We start from the raw sequence: 17,620 nt of genomic DNA on the forward strand, positions 1-17,620 counted from the left end.
ATATTCTCAAAGTTCTCTTTTTGGGATGAAACCCTGAAGTGACTAACTGCCTGTAAACAGTAGAGAAGGCTAATTATGTGTCCTCCTGAAGCTGACAGGCATATGACTATTCCCTGGAAGCCAGACAGTAGGCCAGCCAATGTGTTATTACAATCATCACTGCAAGGCTGGAAACAGATGTGAATTTTCAGTTTGCTTAGGGTTTTACACAATTGTAGCTAGTTTTATCTGCTCGGGTTTTCTCTATTTTAGACTTGAAATGGTCCCTTCAAAACTTTCTCTAAGAGTACAGAAATGTAATTTAATGCTAAGTGCTATCAAATGAAAAGAAGATTTTTCAATGCATTTTTTTTAAATACTCTTTGGGAGTTTGGACATGCCACTTTTTGTTGGTCTGGAATATTGTTGTCTAGGATGCAGACGTACACAGGCAGCTGAGTCCTGCACTCTATTGTTGGCCTCAATGTGGCACTATTAATTTTCCAGCAAATAAGGATGGTTGTATTTCTAGGCAAAAATAGAGTGATGTGCCTCAATGAAGACTACATTTGACACTGCATGTTTCCAGAAGCATTATGTTGGTCTCTGTTAGCCTATACAGGAAACTTTGGTTCTCACAAGGAAGTAAGGAACAAGATCAGTAGAACTGCAAGTAAATAACTCCAGAAGAGCTGTCTGGATATAACACTCATGCTTAGCAATTCGTATTAATAGCAATATTGCACTTTGCTTTTCAAGTTATGAAAACAGCAAATGAAAAGGTGTTTTAGAGCACAAACGCTTTTGAACAAGGGTGTTATTTTGGCCCATCTAAATCAGACCCCTGCTGGGCTAATCTGGACTGTTATAAAGGGAAATGAGCTCAGCCTTTTTCTGATGAAAAAGAGAATTAGCTCAATTCTCAATGGCTACCACAATCTGCAGATTCCTTGGGAGCAGGATGTTCTTCTTGCTTTCCATGGGAATTTGCAGTCTGTAGGATTTGTTACAGCCGTCTTTACCCATCTGAACCTGTTTATCTCTTCCCTGCAACAACGCAAGGGCTATGCTGCACCAAATCTGAAGAAATTTAGTCACCTTAGATGATTTTTCATTAAATGAAGTGCTTGCTGCTGAAAGGGGAAGAGAGGAGGTATGAAGCTTTCTGGCTGTAGTGGGAGAAGATGCAAAAGCATGACACCTATCACAACTAAGAGTAGCTGATAATGAGCTGCAGATGAATCTTTTTGTAAGAAATTAGGAAATTTTCATCATGTAAGGTTCAGAGAAAATTATATACCAGCATCTATTTTTCCAGTGAAGGCGAAATCTGAGAATGATTTGGGCTTCCATTGAGCAAGGGGAAGTTGATTACAAAACAGCACAGAATTAACATATTAATTAAAAACAGTCAGCCCTGTAATTGGCTACATAATCCAATATTTCATGTTAATGAAACCCACTAGGAATGCTGAGTGTTCCAGTTGGTACTTCTATGTTTAACAGCTATTTGCATAGGAAAATTAAAGTCTAATTCTTTCAGTGGGCTACAAGAATAGTTTAGAATTGTCCTCACTGGAACTTGAAATGTCCATAATGTGTTAAACTCGTAAGGTTCAAAATATTTCAGTTTCAAACTGGAAGAAAACATAATAGGAATGGTTCTTGTTCCACAAAAACAAACGTGCTTTGCATTTCTATACAGAAGGTGTTTCAATCAACCATTAAGATCCAAGAGACAGTAATTTGTGATTTTGCACTGGTTTACCAACAGCATTTTTCTGTTTAGATGACTCTTGAATATCAACCTGAATTTTAAAAAAATAGACTTTGTAAAATTTAATATGAAGCCTTATCTGAGTGTGCTAATTCACAGTTAAAATTGTGTCCATTTCATATAATGCTATTTGCCTCTAAAAAAAATTGAATTAAACTGAATGAAGGCAATTCTCATTTCTGATTTAAAAGAAAAAAAAAGTCCAGTATTTTCCACCCCATTTAAAAGGAGTTTCAAATTTAGTATAATGACTATTTCTAGAGAAGTTCTCCCTTCCTCATCTCCTAGTATGTCTGAAGTTAATCATTTCAGTGTCAAGAAAATTAATCATGGTGCTACTTTAAAAAAAAATATATTTATATTGTTGCACTGTAGTGGGATACTCTGGTTTAGACAAACAGATGTCTTGTTTCAATCAGTCTGTTGTTTAAAGTACCATGAAAGCTAATGGAGTATTTTTAGCATGATTTGTCCCTGTTCTAATTTGTTAATGAGAGAGAGAGACTGTTTGTTATTTTTGCTTGAAAATAAATTGTAAATGTTCCAATTCGGAGAGCAAGAAAAAACGGAAATATTTTCCTTTAATTAAGTTTATTGCATCTGCATATGTGTGTTCATTCAGGCTTACTGAAACATTTTTCGAAAGCACTGAGTATTTTTTGAGTAGCTTAGGCTGGGAAGCTTGACTCATGAGAGTTTGGAACAAGTAACTTGAAATAAATATTGCACTGCTATCTTGTTTCTGATAGGAATAAATCTCATATCTGAAAGAGGACTGGTCACATTTCCATTAGATGAATTCAAGATACCTAATGATGTAGGATTCTGTGATATTACACCTGTAAATCAGGGCACTATTTTTCCTTCATCTGAAGGGCTTCTGCTGGGCATATAGTCCACTTAGAGCCTGTAATGCAGTCCACTAGATGCCTATTGCTGAACTTGGCCTACTTATAAACATAATGAAAATCTAGTCCTACTTGGGATATGAGATTGGAAGCTTTTAAATATGGTTGGCAACTGCCATATCTAGAGCCAGTATCAGCACTGAGCCCAGGCCCAGGCAGGCAGCTGCGAGTTCCTAGTGTTGCCTTCCAAAGGCCCAGTTTTGACCCAGCTGTGGCATAAGTTCCTCTGCGGGTTGGCAGAACAGTCATCACCACAACCATGTTTATACCAGATTGTTTGTAAAGGGACATTTTTGGGTGACTACAGGAGCTTCCTATAGCGTTATATGAGCTGTTGTCTTCTTTCTTTCTCTGTTTTCATTTATTCAAGCTACTCAGCAAATAGTCTGCAGATAATCATCAAATAGTGGGTAATCGTGCTTTCATCTTAGCATGGCGTACTTCCACTGAAAGGTGACCTCCTCACTTCAAACAGGCAAAACAGCAGGGACAGACAGTCCTCTGTACGGTTCAAAATACGTATGATTTCTGTAGGATGAGCTGACAAAACTCATTGCATTTGTTTTCTCTGCAGATGAAGATTTGTCCCATCTACATGCTTTCTGTAAGAATCATACAAGCCAGGAACATCAAGTCAAGAGACCTGTGTGAGTTGTGGTTTGCTTGTGTTTTTAGTCACCTCTAGAGTTTACACAGTGAGCAATGTTCCTAAGTTCTGAAGGTATACAAATAACATATACGCATAAAGCAGAGCAGTAGAAATACTGACATCAGGGCTGTAATTAGATCAAATGCCTGAGGTATCATTAGTTTAGAGGCCAGATCTATTGGCATTTCAGAGAAACTGTAAAATCTAAGACTCCCAGCTGAACTTTCTGAACCAGTAAGGGAAAGTAGACCATGTGAGGGAACTGCAGCCTATACATTTTCTTACAGTCAAAAGTCAATTAGGGAATTTCAGACCTTCTAAAGAGGGTCATCTGGGGTGTTTCATGTTAAATAATGTTCCTAAGTTTTTGACTAAGGAGAACCTGTGTAGACCCTGCCCTAACCACATTCTGAATGTGCAGGCAAAACAGACTTTTCTGTCTACTTTTTTATTCCACTTTCTTTAACTTCTTATCTCACTCTCACAGCCTCCTATGGCTCATTCTCAGGGTGTCTGATGGATCAGCCATTCAGCTGTCATTTTTTGCAGGCTTCTATGTGCTTCTCAGCCAGCAAAAAGACCTCAAGCTGCCTTTTCTTATACTCTCACTGTACTTCAGGTATTATGTCCAGAGGTGGACACCAGAATGGCCATAGTGACAAGGCCTGTATTTGAGTCTCAATGACCTGTTCTGTCTACTCTATTGAAGGGACAGTTCCACTTTCCTGCCAAAACCTTGCGGGGCATTGTTATTCACTGCTTGATACCAGTCTGAAGTATTTAGGCCTCTCGGGCTGCAGTAGACGTCTTCAGTCAAGTCCAGACTCCAGCTCTGAAAGACATCAACTTGGAGATTTCTTTTCACACCGCTGTCAAGCTCCACAAAGTAAATGTGCTTTCCGACCTTGCTTTTCCCAAAGGACAGCTGCTCCAGACACTGACAACACTAACCATAAAAAATGGGTTTAGGCTGGAATTGAGAAGATTTTCAACCTGTTTTTCAGCCCACAGTGGCCTGTAACTGCAACAGATGTTCCCCAGTAGCTAACCCTTCTAGACAGCAGTCATGTCCCCCTGTGTTTGCATTATGAAACTGAGCAAGCCAGTCTCATGTCATCTTGTCTATAATATGTGTTTTCCTTTCCTGTAACCATCCTAATTGTCCTTTTTGGAACTAGCATTAGTTTCAGTTAAACTTCTTTTAAACACAATTGACTGGAATGGTAGGGAATATGCCTGATGAATGGTCAGTGGGCTCTTTTCTACTTCTTTCTCTTCACATGGGAAACACTGCTCTCAGTGTATCTTGTGTGTGCATGCGTGCATGTGGTATTTGCCATTTGTAGCTACCCAGAAATCAGTTTGTATACCAAGATCCTTGGTTGCTTCCAACCAGTGATCTCTTTATTTATTACTTTTTTATTTTTTTTTTAAGTATTTATTATTCCCCAGAATCATGGCCTTGCCCATCTATAATATTGGCGTCTGGATTTTATTTTATTTTTCTGCTGCAGTGACTGCATCAGACTGCTATGTGCGCTTGTGGCTGCCATCTGCTTCAAATGAAAAGCTTCAGACCAAAACTATCAAGAATTCGGACAACCCTGTCTGGAATGAGACTTTCTACTTTAGGATCCAGAGAGAAGTTGAGGTATTTAAAAAAAAAAAGGAAATTTTACAATTTTGAATTGCTGGGAGTCCACAATTGACTCCTCGTTGATCAAATGTGCTAAATAACTTAAGACATCGCTTATGAGATGGAATTTCCACCTGATTTGTTAGCACAAAACAGCAGATACACAGAGTAGCATTCCCCTCAACAAGTTGTAGACATCTGTGATTTAAATTCCTATATCTGAGCTAGTCTGGATTCCCTATGTTGTCTCCTGAGGGATATAAGTATTGCTGTAGCATGTCTCATCTCTGGGCTATTTTGAAGGGTTAGAGTACAACGAGTATTTCATCTGCTGGTTTTAAGGGAAGGATGGAGGAGTTGCTGCGTAGTTAATAGAACTTTGAGGATGAACAAACTTAATAAGTGCATTCTTTGGGTAGGTTATCAGAAGTGGTGCAAAGCACCAGACATCTTCTCTGTCTTGGAATAGTGAGATTGCTGATGGCTGTTGTCTTCTACTCCATGATATATTTCCCAGGGCTGGATTTTAATGATTCAGTTCCACATTACCAGACTCCTGAAAGCACAGGTTCCATTATTCATACTACTGTGCTAGTCAATCAGCTACAAAAGTCTGTAATCATTTTATTTATATTTTTTCCTGAAAACAGCAGTTCAGTAAGAGTTCGTATTTATTTTCTTCTACTACCAGAACATTTTAGAATTGGCGGTGTGTGACGAAGATCCACTCACCAAAGATGACATGCAGTTCACAGTTCTTTTTAATATTGCTAGAGTCAGACCTGGAGAGAGAGTCCGTGAGAAGTTTGCTTTGAAATCAGAGGTAAGGTCTGACAATACATGGAGTTATTTACTTTCCATGTTGGCTTCTGTGTTAGATAGAATTTGGGTCTGCATCATCAATATCTCATCAAGTCAGTTATCATTGTGGTAGATTCTTGTGACTTTATTAATCTGTTTTCACAGATTCAGAAAATGAAGCGTGTTCTATACTGTGCAACCATCTCTGTGCAGGCGAAATAAATGTTAATAGCTAGCATCTGTAAATACAGTCATTTTCATCATTTATAATCCCCCAAACAACTTTCTTCATTTTTGGCTTTATTTCACGTTTCCTATGCTTAGAGAACATTTCCCCTTGATGACTTCTTATTAAAAACTTGAAGATAATCAACTAACCACTTGAATTAATGATTCTTTCAGGCTTTTCCTGTTAATGTTCATGTTGGATTTCTACTGTTTATTGAGGTTTTCATAGCCAATAGGTAAGGGATGCCTGTCCTACTAGTATTTTTTAATAAGGAAGAGAGTTGTCCAGTGAACAAAACTGGGATAGTTCTGTGACAGTTCCTGGGCTTCTGTGAGTTATGGCTGAGGTACTGCTGTACACTTCCAGTAGTAAAGAGACAGTCCATACCAGAGCTTCAGCTACTTCCTGAATGCTGAGAGCTCTTAACAGGGATTCCCCACCATGACTCTGCAGGCTGGTGGAATGCACTTCTCAGCCACTCACTGAATCACTGGGAAATGTTAATGATTCAATAACCTCCTTGGCTGGGAGTGTTCTTCTCCCCTTCATCTCTGCTGGATTCAACATGAATGTAATTTAAATGGAAATGACAGCAGAATTTGTCACATTTGTTATTGTCAACGCTTTTATGCTGGGCAGACCATCTTCGCAGAAATTCATTTTATTTCTGTTTTATCCAAGCTTTTCCACTCTAGGTCTTTGTAAATTGTATAGTTCTCCATATCCCACAGTGGTAGAGTATTAATCTTACATGCATTTCCTGCAATCTCAGCTTTGGAAAGAAGTGACATACAGATTATTTGGTAATGTTAACAGAAGAGACATCAGACATGATACTGAAATGCTTTTCAAGTTTCTTGTGAACGGCTCATCTCTGGAGGCGTTCTGAAGGCCAGGTTTGATGGGGGTCCTGAGCATGGCATTGGGACTGGATGGCTTTAAAGACCCTTCCCACCAAAATTCTTCTATGATTTTGGGTGTCTCTACCAGTAAACTCTTGCAGTCTCCAATAATCTGTATTTATTTTACTCTTTCATTTTTAGAAAGAGAGGTGCATTAAGAAATGGGAAAGTTTGGAAGTGGAATTCTGGATGGAAAAAATGTGAGTAAAATTACAAAGCTAAAAGGCATACATCTGCCAGGCAGTGTAATAAGAAAGCAGAAATTCTTGCAGCTCTTCTTCCCAGCAGTGAGTTACTGTTCTGATTTTTTTGTTTGTTTGTTTTGCCTTAACTTCCCCAGCAAATTCTGTCTTTTAGTGTATTGTATACAAATCTTATCTTATATCCTGATTATTGTAATGCAGTAACATTGGCAGGATTCAGTAACTTGCACATGAGATGCATACAAGACATTACACTGTAACAGCTATTATCACTAATTCAATAATGCCATGAACACCATGATGTTTCTAAAAGACCAGAAAACAAAATGCACGTGGAGTGGTGTAGACAGCATTAGATAGATCATTAGGTGATAGCTTAGTTAAGCTACAAAAACATGCAATCTGCAGATAATACAATTACAATCCCCCCCTCTTCAAAGTGATAATCAACATTGTAGGAGAACAAATTCAGTAAGATAAACTTCTCTCTCTTTTAAATGCTTTTGGAAGTAATATAGTCCATTTAAAACTGACTAAATGCATGATTAGAACAGGCAGCTGTGAGTTGGAAAACACTCAGAAAATCTATACTTTTATGAGAGACACCTTAAGAGCTAGTGTAAGCATCTCCTGCACGTGTGGAGTCAGTCTCAACCAGATTAAAGTTCAGAGTAAGAAGCAGTTCTTAGAAGTTGGACTGAGCAAATGCAGACTAGAAATAAACAGAAGATTTTTCACAGCTCAAGTTACTAGAGGTGTAGGGGATTCTCCATTTTTGGAAGTGAAACCAAGTTATTTGAAGATAAATGCATTCTGCAGAAGTTAGAGAGCTGGATGTGCTGCTTTGTGAAATATCCTTGATTTTGTGGATGGTCAAAGATCACGTACTGCATAACTTCAGTGGTCCTTTCAGATCTATGAAAGCACTTAGGAATGTGTGCAACTTGGTGCCATTGGAATATTAGCTGTAATGAGAGGTTCTGTTAGTAGACTCTATAGTTATTTAATTCCATGAGTAACTCCAACCATTCAGTGACAGATCTGGGTCTTGCAAGGTGAGATGTCAGGGACAAAGTTTTTGTTACTTACCTTTGTGTTTTTCCAGTCGTACATATAGCCCAATGGGAGCCAATTCTAATTTGCCTTTCTCTGGGACCAGTTGTAAATTATTGTCTAGATCAGTCAAAAATGTCTTTCCTAAAAAGTATTTGGAGAGTACATTATTAGTCATCTTTGCTTTTCCCCAAGCCATGTGGCCATTCGGTAAGGGCAGTACGTGATTCCAAATAGACGACTACACCTTTTTTCTTATAGTTTTAAGAACTGATATTTTTATGGGCTCTTCTGTTAGGTACTGCATTTTGGCTCATGTGTTTAGCAGATGGTCACATAGTGCACCTTTCAGAAAGTGAAGGATGGCACTAATGTAACTATATTCAGTTTTACACAGGAAGTAATGCAACTGCTATTAAAAATACTGGATTCTCACAAATTGTTTCCTTTTTGCTTCTTTTTAGTCCTGGCCCTCCAGAGTATGTCATTACCAACGATGTCCTAGTGGTAAGATTCATGTTTGAGTTTAGCTTGGCGTTACTTTTCCTCTATCTCCTCTTAATCTTTTCCCTTTCTCTCCTTTTCCCTCAGCCATCTGATATTTTGCAGGGAAAACATAATTGAATAGAGCATGGTCTACATTATATATTACAAATATGGGACAGTTCCCATTTGTTATGTTTCCCTCCTCATGGAATAGAAACTGTTTCTTGAAGTCCTCAAGTATCAGTATTTTGACCAGTCACAGTTTGCTAATGTTACAGAATCACATTTTTGTTGGCAAAGTGAAATATTGTGTTTCAGATAATGCAATATGGCATTTGGCAGGAAAACCAAAGGTTCTGACAGCTATGAGTCTACAGAAGACTCCAATAACTCAGAGATTATCTAATCTAACAGCTTTTTGGGACACACGCTTTTTAATAAAGAGCTATTTAAGTTGTTGAAACAGAGTCCTCTTGTGATATGTCAGCATGTGGTCCATTACCTATCTCCTCAGGCTGGCCAAGCAGCTAAAGTGTACAAAGTCCCTCATCCCAACAACTCCAAACCTACATGTGATTTCCAGATGCTAGCCTTTAATACACCTGTGGTAAAATAACACCTATTCTGTTCTTTGCCCCTCATTTTCTGTGTGAGGTATGAGAGCTGTAATGATTGGCATGTGTTGTTGGAAAACTGTCCTGGCATGAGTTATTAAAGGTGAACTGGAATGACTCAGGTGGAGAGTAGGATGGAATAAATCCATGATCTCCCTACATCTGGACTAGCAAGAAGATGCCTTGTAGACTAATCATGACCACAATACACAGAAATTCATCATCAAGTGGTTTCCTTCCACCTATTCTAAGTAATTACCAGATATGTATGTAGCTGTGTTTGGACAGCAGAGTGTAGTTCAAAGATTCTTGATTTGGGGATAACTTGAGCAGGTATAATCACCTCTGGCAATGCACCATTGTATGGACAAGCTAGTTGTAAAGCATTACAATTGGTCTACTGTCCTGGGATAATGAATTTAATCTTCTGCTGCTAGATTGCTTCTAGCACTGAGCCCAGTTTAGCTTGATTCTGTATTATAACTAATGACTGCTTACATGATGGCTCATTTTTTGCTGCAGTCGTAGCATTTACTATTTTCACACATTTCCACTTTTGTCTTTTACAGTCCCGTGAAGTTTGGTGTTTGGAAGTACAAGTGGACCATAGTGAAAGCAGGAAATATTTGCGAGGTATGCAGATTTCTCTGAAGTGAGGATGCAACCAGATCATAAGCATTCAGGTCCAGGTAGAGGCACTTCAGGATACAGAGACAACTAATGACCTCCTAAAGGCAATAAAATTTAGTACAGTGAAAGTTCCTGAACTTGCTCTAGTTTAACTCTGCATCTCTGGTGTCTCTCCCTTGAAACTATCAAGTTTGGACACAGCAAATTTTGCTGGTGGAAATCTGAGAGAGTGCTGACACTGGGAGCACTTCAAGCTATGGGGTAAATGCAGGAATACCAATTCTCATGCCAGGGAGACTTGCCAGTGTGTGAATTTACAGAGGATTTACCACAAGAAATAAATGCCAACTTTGGTAGCTGTTTTGCCTGGACAGCTCTAACATTCTCTAAACAAATCTGTTTTCACTAGAGGGTAAGAATCTTGTGCTTACGGTGCCTGCATCTCATGAAGGAACACAGAAAGCTACAGAAGACACAAATACCTTCTACTTCCATTGTGTGAAGGCTTGGGAGCCAGTTCTAAAAGCCAGGCTACAGGTAACATGTACTGGACCATACTGATTCTCATACTACCTGCTTATTTTCACTGTCATCAAAACAATGGGGAACTGGACTGTTTTCATTTTGTACATAAAATACACCCTTTTTTTGTTTTTTGCAGAAAATTTCTGATAAGGAAGATGACACAAACAATTTAAGTGACGCCTTAACAGTACCACTGAAATTTCTCCCTGTTGGGCATAAAGTGAAAGTAACCCTCCCTGTAAGACATGTAAGTGCCTCACCATTTATGAGACCTTTTGGAGAGAAGGGTAAAGTAACACTCAGTATTTAACACGATGCCATTTGAAAAAGAATTCCTTTGGGCTGGGTGAATACAAGTTTTCTATGAGAAAGGGTTGGTTTTCTCAGAAGTATTAATTTTCTGTCAGTAAAATCAATAATTGGGGTTTCACCCTGACTAGTTTTAGTTGCATATGTCTAAATTTAAAGACCAACCTCTAGTACCATTACACAGTAAAAGGAGAACGTTCAGCCGCAAGAGTTTGAGTTTGAGATGATCCAGTCTGTCTCTACTGTCTGTATGAAATCCGGGTGGCTAGCTCAGTCTATATACCTAAGCTTTAGGTGGAAAAAGTAAGATAACTTGACTCTTACTTTCAAAGAACAATTCTGTCACATTCCTCTATGGGTACAATATTGATCATAAGTGGTGGTCAAGTACAACTCTAAATTGCTTTAAAAGCAGAAGTAACACAGCTGTATGGACTGGTGAATCTCTAAACAATAGCTAGACATCTTTTCTCACACACTGCAGCAAATGAGAGGCAAAAGCAGGAGGAAAATTTCTTGGCAGCATTGCTCCTATAGAAAAGGGAGAATGAACATCTGTTCCACAGCAGGTGATTCTTGTACCTCCTTAGCTTTTTGAAAGCATATGGTGACTTGCATTTCCTCTTAGTAACACTATCTGTAGCTGGATACTGTTCTTCATACTCAGGAATGAGAGGGTAGCTGTGTGTGATACTGCTGCTGGATTAAGCTGGTTCATGGAGTGAGGTGGGAGTCCTGTTCACAGCCTGTTCAAGTAGCCCCTTCAGTGCTTCTGCCTCTTTAGAAAATGTTCGGTGTTTTTTTGCTTACCATCCCTTTCCTGACAAATTTTTCCAAAAAAACTATGTGCAAGATGGTGGTAGTGCTGAGGCATTCAAGGAATCACTGAAAATCTAGATTTCTAAACTTTCTCTTCACACAATCATTTTCATTCCTGCTCACATTTCTTTTTTTACAGAATGTGCCACTGCAGTTGTACCTCCAATTGAATGACTGGTAAGGAGACTATTTTTTTCTTTGAAAGTTTTATTGCTCTTTGAACAGTGTGTGTTCTGGAGCAGAGAATCCTTCATTTAGATACAAGGAATGCAAAAGACTTGGGGCAAAATATGTCAACAGTTAAGTCATCATAAAACAGTCACCACAACAGAGCAAAGTTAGATGCCTCTGGGGCAAGAGTCATGCTAAGATGCCTCCTCCCCCTACCTGGAAAAAAAAAAAAAAAAAAAAAAAAAAAAAGAGAGAATTTTAAAGGAACTTAATCAGATGTCTTTTGCTTCAAAGAACCAAAGACTGAGATTGGAGACTTCTTCCAAAGGGATAAGCAGGAAAAGGCAGAGGGAGAAGGAAATTTGACTTGAGCAAAACATCCAGATTCTGTACATTACTCAAGCTGCATAAGTATTCCTGAGAAAATATATTTGTGGAACCAGTGATATGAATAAAAATAAGCATCATTTAGGGAAGATGAAACATTAAACAGTAAAATAATGAGACAGACAACAAATGTAAACAAAATTGTTTGAAAACGTCTTTCATCATACCATTTCCATGGAGATCCATGGTAAAATCCCTTTGAAAGAACTTGTTAGGTTCAGATGAACCTTTGCTTAGATCTATGAAGGAAACATAGAAAGAATTAAGCCAACATTGCTACTGAAGGATACGTAGAAGTCTTTCTCTTTCTTATTTGCTGTCCTAAGCTAGTAGTAAAACTTAGACTGAACCATCAGATCAGAAAATAATGAGACCATGTAGAAGCAAAACAGTTGATTTCTTTGCCACTGGAATCTGCGTTTCTGCCTGTAAATCTGAACAGTGTATCAACAGTGGATCCTTTATGGTGTTTAATAGTCTACAGTTGCTGAAAATAGACTCATATGCATTTTCAATCCTAATCCAATGCCTCTGGATTTATTTGTGTTGCAGCACAGAAAAACTTGATGTGCGCTTAGGATACGATCTGTGCCGAGAAGAGCAGGAATTCTTGCAAAAAAGGAAGAGAGTGGTTGCCAGTGCCCTGAAAAGGGTTTTTCATCTGGAAAGAGATCTACATGAACATGAGGTCTGTGAGCTGGAATCCAAGCATAGGGTGTGGGCCTATTGAATTAGGATTGATGCAACTCCCCACAAACCTTCTAGTAGTTTTTGCATGTTGATGACAAACCCATTGATTTGAATGGCAACATTACTCAAGTTCTCAGAGTGGCATACCCCATACTCATCTAAAATTTCAACTTAGCTATTCAGGCTTTCATATTCTTCAATAGGTCAAATTCCCAAAGTTATAATATATCTTTCTTCAAGGCCAGAGTTTCCAACAATGTGGTGCAGTGTGTTGACGCAAAATGAGACATTGATACATTTTGTGAGATGACAGACAACCAGGCAAACCCAAAATAAATAGGAAAACAGGAGTATTTGAAATTGACTTCAAGTGGAAATTTATGAAATCATTGTGATGTTCCTTCTTTAGGATTACATATTTTTTTCATTTTCCAAACACTTTTCACAAAAAGTGGAAATTCTTCAGGATGGAGAAAGAGCCCTTTCTAACAAATTCCAGCTGAAGTACATTTTGTTGCCAAGATCCAGGGTGAAATTTAAAGTGAACATTTATATTCTTGATGTAGTTTTATTTGTTGAATGGATGCTGTCCAAAGAATCATTCTTTTAATTAATATATTTCTTTTTCTAAATCCTATTCATGACTTCCTTGAATCCATTCTTAATTACATTTGCTGCAGTTTTATTATTTATAGTTGTATTGTTATCTGTTGTAAATAACTGCAATAAAGAGCAAAGGGAGCAAGGAGATTTAGAATCACTGCATCTCATCCAAGCTTGGAGATTGTGGGAACTCTCTGAGTATCTGGAGATTAATTAAAATAAGGTACTGGTAAATGCTGTCTAAGCACTGATTTAATTTCAATGTCCTCCAATGAAGTCTGAGGAGGAAATTATAAGAGCTGTAATTAGACTTTTCCAAGTAGGCAAGTGAGTAAGTTTTTGAAGATGATATTTATGTTTTGAGCAGGTCCCAGTAATAGCTGTTATGGCAACAGGCGGAGGCCTCAGAGCAATGTCAGCTATGTTTGGCCATCTCTTAGCTCTTCAGAAGCTAAATCTGTTGGACTGTGTTACCTATCTCACTGGGGCTTCTGGCTCAACATGGTGAGTAAGAGAAGATGTGATTTACTCTTGGAATGTCTGTGACGCCGCATTTCTACACAGTGAGAGATGCGCATTTCTTTCAAAGTCTCACACTGTTAATAAGTGAACATAATTCCCTGGTAAACCTATTACCATCGGCTCTGTAACATAACTTCTGCTTTGATGAGAGCGCAAGGGTAAATACAGTATTTCTTACTAAGAAATAGATGATTTTCTCACATTTTTGTTCTGTAGGACCCTAGCAGACCTGTATGAACACGCAGATTGGTCACAAAAGAGTCTGGAGGGGCCACTCAGAGCAGTAAAAGCACAGGTGACAAAATGCAAGCTAAACCTTATGTCTATGGAGCATCTGAAGTATTATCACAAGGAACTTGCTGAAAGGGCAAAAGCAGGACACGTCTCATCTTTTACAACGCTGTGGTCACTTGTTCAGGAAATGTTCTTACATGGACGGGTATGTACCACACCACCAGGTATGTGGTCCTGCCACGCATTTAGGAAATATCCACTCATTTGCTTTAGCATCTCCCACTTTGATTGCATGTTACAACGTGTGGAACAAATCCAGAGTGACTGGTGCATCCCTGTATGACTTGTAAATAATGGCAAAGGATTCTCTAGCCAGGACTTTCTGGAGTAGCTGATGGTTTGTCAATGCCTCTGAACCAAGGTGCCCAACAGATAATAATTTAAGTGGGCAAATATTCAGAAAGAACTGAACAATTTACCCTTGAAAAACCAAATGTCTTTTGGTTGTCTGTCTTGATATCTTTTAATGTCTGTTTCTTTTGGGACACTTCAGAATTAGAATAAACTGCCTCTTGTGATCACTAGTCTGAGACTTTGTAAAGATCTGTGGGATAGAGACAGTCAGCGTACTTAGATATTAATGTACAGGTTAGTAGATATCCAAAAGACAACCATGAAGGAAAGTTCAGAACGAGAAAGAAGCAGTTTTTTAAAGGAGATGTGACTCACAGACTCCTCTGAGTAATAAAATATCTGTTGTCTATCAGTGCTCATGTAGATTGTGTCAGTGGTTTTAGCTTATGTTCACTGTGATTTTTTTTTTATCCCTTTGATTAGCCGAGGAAGTACAAACTCACAGACCAGCGCAGGGCATTGGAGTATGGGCAAAACCCGTTGCCTTTCTACGCAGTCCTCAATGTGAAAGAGGAAAAGTTCAGTACTTTCAAATTTAGAGGTAAGTATTCCAAGTGTTTCTTCTGACTCTTAGTAGGAAGTAAAGAGAATTTATAGGGTGGCAATGTGTATATCTCAGGGGAATACGGAAGGATTGCCTCTGTTGCTTGCCCTGACTCAAGATTCATCTTTTAATGAAGTATTTGTCTTTCTTGCAAACTGCTGGGTGTTGATTAGAAAAGGCAGATCTGCTGAAAAACATTCTCTGGCACAAAAAAGGCATTTCTGAAGTTGTGGGATGAAGTTCTAGTTTTGCCAAAGACACTGTGAGTGAGTGAGTGAGTGAGTGAGTGAGTGAGTGAGTGAAAGCAAATCATATGATTTTTTTTTTGCTTCAGTTCCACATCTATGAAATGGCTGTGATTGTTCCTTTGTTTGTAGAGATTCTATGTAGTATAACTGTCAATTATCTAAAAGACAATCTGTAGAGTGGAGTATGATTGCTATATGGGTGTGATATGACACCCTGTAGACTATATTCAGCAAGAAATATTGAAGTAATCAGATACTAAAAAAACCCAAACATTTAATACTTAGGTTTGTGGCTGCTGTTCCACAGTAATACCTACGCAGGGCAGCTTGAATCAGGAAACTGCATGGCCATGTCCACACTGTGATGCTTTCTAATTCTGAGCTGATGTGTCTTCAAGCTTCTCTGTTGTATCATGTAGACTGACATGTTTGGTTTAATAGATTTTTCATACTGGTCATTCCTTGAGGGTTGTATCACAGTTGTTTATTGTTTGATGATCTTGAGTTAGAGAGATAGGTGGGTTCCCAGAATCTTTATATAGCAGTATGAGTCTACATTTTTAATACTAATGTTAGACTCTTTCTGAGGTGGAAAAAGCTAGTGAGTGAATACTCTCAGTTCTTATGGAACTAGACAGTGTAGTTTGCAGTACAAACTAGTGATAGCACTGAGCTGCCACGACCAGCAAAGTTCATGAAACCTTAGATAGCTGTATCCAAGGGGTAGGCTTCATTTCCTTATTCTGTAGGACATTAAACATAGCATATGCCAATTCTTTTGTAGAGTGGGCTGAGTTTTCTCCTTATGAAGTGGCCATACCAAAGTACGGAGCCTCCATTCGTTCAGAATACTTTGACAGTGAGTTCTTCATGGGAAGGCGAGTGAAAAAGCTGCCAGAATCTCGGATCTGCTATTTAGAAGGTGACCTAACGTGATACCTCTTATTTTGTTACTTTGCACTGCGTGGTGAATGGTCTGAGAGTAATTAGCCCTTGAGGAAAAACACTGAATTGTTTTCATTATTAAGCTTCAACTCTTCTACTTAAACTATGACATAACAAGGTCAATTCATACATACTCATACCAGGCCAACAATCCATAGCATTGATACTTATAATTAAAAAAAAAACAATTAGTTGAAATAGTCAGCAGTTAACGTGTTGGTTCAGTATTTTTCCCATGTGATTTGACTTGCAGGTCTTTGGACAAACATCTTCACCAGGAATTTGCTGGATGGCTTGTACTGGTCCTCAAATTCAAATGAATTCTGGGAGCGATGGGCCAAAGATATGGTAGATATAGGTAAGGGTTTCAAAATCAGTATTCATTTTTTACCAGACTGTGCCGTCTGTTAAGGAGGTGAGTAAGGAAAAAACACCATTGCAGCTGTTTGTGAATAATCTCTCACATGTTTTCCCTAAACTGTTATGTGTTGTATTGCATCATTCTAGACCTTCCAGTATGATTTTCACCTGTATCAGAATGATCACCTTGTGATGTTTTCCTCTTACAGTTATTTTATTTTTAATTCCCAGAGACACATTTTATGCTAGTTGCAAATGTTTTTCATTTAGAATTTATTCATGATCTGTTAAATGACTCCTGTGACTACAAATGAGAAGGGTGGCTCTTGCTTTTAGACAGAAGTACAAAGAAAGTACGTAAAAGGCAAAAGGCGTGCTTGTTTTAAACAAAACCAAATATCTCTGTGTTCAAATGATCGTGTACATACATTTTTCAACAGATTGCAGGAAATGTGGAGGGAAGAACAGCTAGCCAGCAGAAATGTCTAGGAGAACAGATTACACCTATTTTTTTCTCATGATTCCTTTTTTATTTCAGAGAAACATTCTCCTGAGGAGGATACCACTATCATTGAGCCTCCATCTTGTTTGTCGGGGAAGTTGTATGAAATGTTTCAGGACATTATAACGAAGCGGCCACTACTGGGAAAGTCTCATAACTTCCTGAGAGGCTTAGAATTTCATAAGGATTATGTCCACCAGCGAAAATTTATTGAATGGAAAGGTAACTGCAACAAAGATTTAGCTGCAGTGTGCAGGTAACATCTCAGATTGTTTTTTCTTAGACTTTGGAAATCTCACTTTTAGAGATATTTGCTCGGGGTTTGGAAATCTGCTGAGATGGAACTATTTCACTGTGTGTGTTTCCTCAGAGTGACAAGTTAAAATGAATTAGCCCATGAGATGCTCTTTCACTTTTTGACGAGATTTGACGAGTCACAGCATGCTTTTCTACAGGAAGTGTGTCATTCTGCATAGGTAT

General features: G+C 38.4%; 1 protein-coding gene across 7 annotated transcripts in view; it reads left to right on the top strand.

Annotated features, from left to right (window-relative positions):
• LOC122186831 (cytosolic phospholipase A2 beta-like) overlaps window positions 1-17,620 on the top strand; it is a 34,702-nt gene that overhangs the window by 9,340 nt on the left and 7,742 nt on the right. For 3 of the 7 annotated variants that reach the window (XM_042884162.1, XM_042883999.1, XM_042884253.1), the window contains 17 exons: window positions 3,239-3,311; window positions 4,023-4,199; window positions 4,828-4,964; window positions 5,641-5,772; window positions 7,023-7,081; window positions 8,602-8,644; window positions 9,807-9,870; window positions 10,277-10,404; window positions 10,529-10,639; window positions 11,660-11,697; window positions 12,631-12,766; window positions 13,739-13,875; window positions 14,110-14,332; window positions 14,965-15,082; window positions 16,118-16,255; window positions 16,532-16,636; window positions 17,177-17,362. In XM_042884162.1, the coding sequence (XP_042740096.1) occupies window positions 3,239-3,311; window positions 4,023-4,199; window positions 4,828-4,964; window positions 5,641-5,772; window positions 7,023-7,081; window positions 8,602-8,644; window positions 9,807-9,870; window positions 10,277-10,404; window positions 10,529-10,639; window positions 11,660-11,697; window positions 12,631-12,766; window positions 13,739-13,875; window positions 14,110-14,332; window positions 14,965-15,082; window positions 16,118-16,255; window positions 16,532-16,636; window positions 17,177-17,362 (2,005 nt within the window). Of the gene's footprint in view, window positions 1-3,238; window positions 3,933-4,022; window positions 4,200-4,827; window positions 4,965-5,640; window positions 5,773-7,022; window positions 7,082-8,601; window positions 8,645-9,806; window positions 9,871-10,276; window positions 10,405-10,528; window positions 10,640-11,659; window positions 11,698-12,630; window positions 12,767-13,738; window positions 13,876-14,109; window positions 14,333-14,964; window positions 15,083-16,117; window positions 16,256-16,531; window positions 16,637-17,176; window positions 17,363-17,620 lie in introns of all 7 variants that reach the window. The other 4 variants (XM_042883825.1, XM_042883907.1, XM_042884077.1 and 1 more) reach the window with 3 other exon arrangements.

Source organism: Lagopus leucura, unplaced genomic scaffold (genome assembly GCF_019238085.1).
Source record: "Lagopus leucura isolate 7727_CA_CO unplaced genomic scaffold, USGS_WTPT01 Super-Scaffold_1, whole genome shotgun sequence".
Classification (NCBI taxonomy): domain Eukaryota; kingdom Metazoa; phylum Chordata; class Aves; order Galliformes; family Phasianidae; genus Lagopus; species Lagopus leucura.